We start from the raw sequence: 1,792 nt of genomic DNA, 5'->3' as shown, positions 1-1,792 counted from the left end.
GGTCGCAAGCTACTGCAGCTACGTGCCAACGATAACATTGATCAAGTCTGTGAGGACTTTTGTCTCCAGCACAACATGACCGAGCTGCTCACTGGTATGCGGTCACTGGTTCGCGGAAAGGTCGAGCGCCGCCTGGCCCGCCGTCGCGAGCGTGCACTTTTGGCTGCCGCCCGTGGCGAACACGCAGTTTAGGCACCGAAGAGCCACACCAGCTTCACTATCGCCATTATCTTATAAAAATATCAATAGCTTACAACCAGCACTGGGGTGTACTTGGAATACCACTGTTTTATTAGTTCTGTGCGAAAGGGCCAGTGCGAACTGGGAGAGCTGTATCCCAGAAGGCGTGCAAAACGATTGCGGTTTCTGATTCTGGGCACATTATTTCAGTCGTGCGAAACTTTATTGGCAAGGCACAGCTCCAACAAGGTTCCTGGAATGTGGTAGGTACCAACGTGCATGTCCTTCTTCGGGCTGCATGCAATGCCCCGCTCTGCCCCTCTAATTAAGCTATGTGTGTCGTCAGCAAACCGGCTAGTAAGGCTATAGGCGCCTTCTATACCGCCTTCCACCAGTGTATCTGTCCAATATTCAAGATATTCATCGCGACGCGTAAGGCACTGGTAGAATGACTCCCACATGATAATCCAAAAGCCTATATTAGCACATACGTGGTCAATGTAGACGAGCGAGTTCCTCCAAGCAGCGCCAGCTGGATAGGGCTTGACAGATAATAGAGGCAGTGAATTGGCAATGGTCACCACGCCGACTATGGCCATGGCGGTGATGACCTCTCAGAACTTATTGAGTGCGAATAGTATGCCTCGAAGCCGCCAAGTGTTGACAGAAACAAATACTAAAAAGCAGCAGGTCATTCCGATGGAAAGAATAGAATATTACCTGTTAACATAGCACAAGTGCATTCTTATAGTAAATGGACATTCGCTCGGGCAATAGAAAAGACACCGTGGAAATAGGGCCACCCAGCAAAAATCAAGCGCGCAACTAATCTGCATGACCGTTTATGTAGACAGCCTGCCTTGGCAAAACACACGGTATAGGGAATAGCTACGCACGCTGAAAATGGTGGCAATATATGTAGCCCCAAGTCCTAATCTAAACCAGAGAAGGGTCAGTTTGCAGCTTCTCAAGATGCCGTTAGTATAAAGATGTACCATTCCACCAGTTGAAATACCCCCTACAGACCATACCACAACCGTCATGCAGAGGGTTATTATACTGCAAGCGCTTTTAGCATTTATCAAAGGGTAGCTGCGGTGAATGAGCAGGTAGATAAGCGCAAAAAGGTCCAGTGCATAGACCACGCTGATTTCAATAATTGTCGACATATCAGTGTGGCTGACCGGATCCAGGCTTACATTGAAGAGTGCCGCGGTTTCGACTCGCGACTTCTCGAACGGCGGGAACTCAAATGACATCAAAGGCGGAGGATAAAAATATAAAACCATGCATATTTGAAAATATTAAAGATAGGGAAAGAAGGGATGGGAAGAAGGGAATATATGGGGTAGCAATTCTCAGAAGGATTCAAATCTGTGACCTAAGCGGCTCACCGTCTATGATTACACATAGCACTCTACTCGACATTGTTTGTAGCATGATCTATAAATGCTAGTTTTGGTAATGCGTGGATTACTATGCAAAAGAGCGGGAACAATGAACCACTATTGTGACGTTTTCGGGCGTACATAGACCGCATAGTTGCAAGATTTTTTGAGCAAAAATATTATTAAAAGTACTCGCTTAACCAAAACCAGGAGGTATTGGTTAT

At 46.7% G+C, this 1,792-nt stretch overlaps 1 protein-coding gene across 1 annotated transcript; it reads right to left on the bottom strand.

The window, feature by feature from the left end:
* Positions 1–947: 947 nt before the first annotated feature.
* On the bottom strand, positions 948–1,570 carry DL89DRAFT_41852 (uncharacterized protein). The gene has a single exon (XM_040891641.1). It carries the CDS (start codon positions 1,467–1,469, stop codon positions 1,023–1,025), a length of 447 nt encoding a protein of 148 aa, XP_040739211.1. The 5' UTR covers positions 1,470–1,570; the 3' UTR covers positions 948–1,022.
* Between the last annotated feature and the right edge of the window lie 222 nt (positions 1,571–1,792).

The sequence above is a fragment of the Linderina pennispora genome (genome assembly GCF_002104995.1).
Source record: "Linderina pennispora strain ATCC 12442 chromosome Unknown DL89scaffold_111, whole genome shotgun sequence".
In the NCBI taxonomy this organism is placed as follows: domain Eukaryota; kingdom Fungi; phylum Kickxellomycota; class Kickxellomycetes; order Kickxellales; family Kickxellaceae; genus Linderina; species Linderina pennispora.
Note: the sequence above shows the minus strand (reverse complement) of the source record. Positions and strands in the feature narration are given on the sequence as shown.

Coding starts and splice junctions, on each gene's coding strand:
- DL89DRAFT_41852 (XM_040891641.1), bottom strand. CDS start 1,469: ATGGTTTTATATTTTTATCCTCCGCCTTTGATGTCATTTGAGTTCCCG.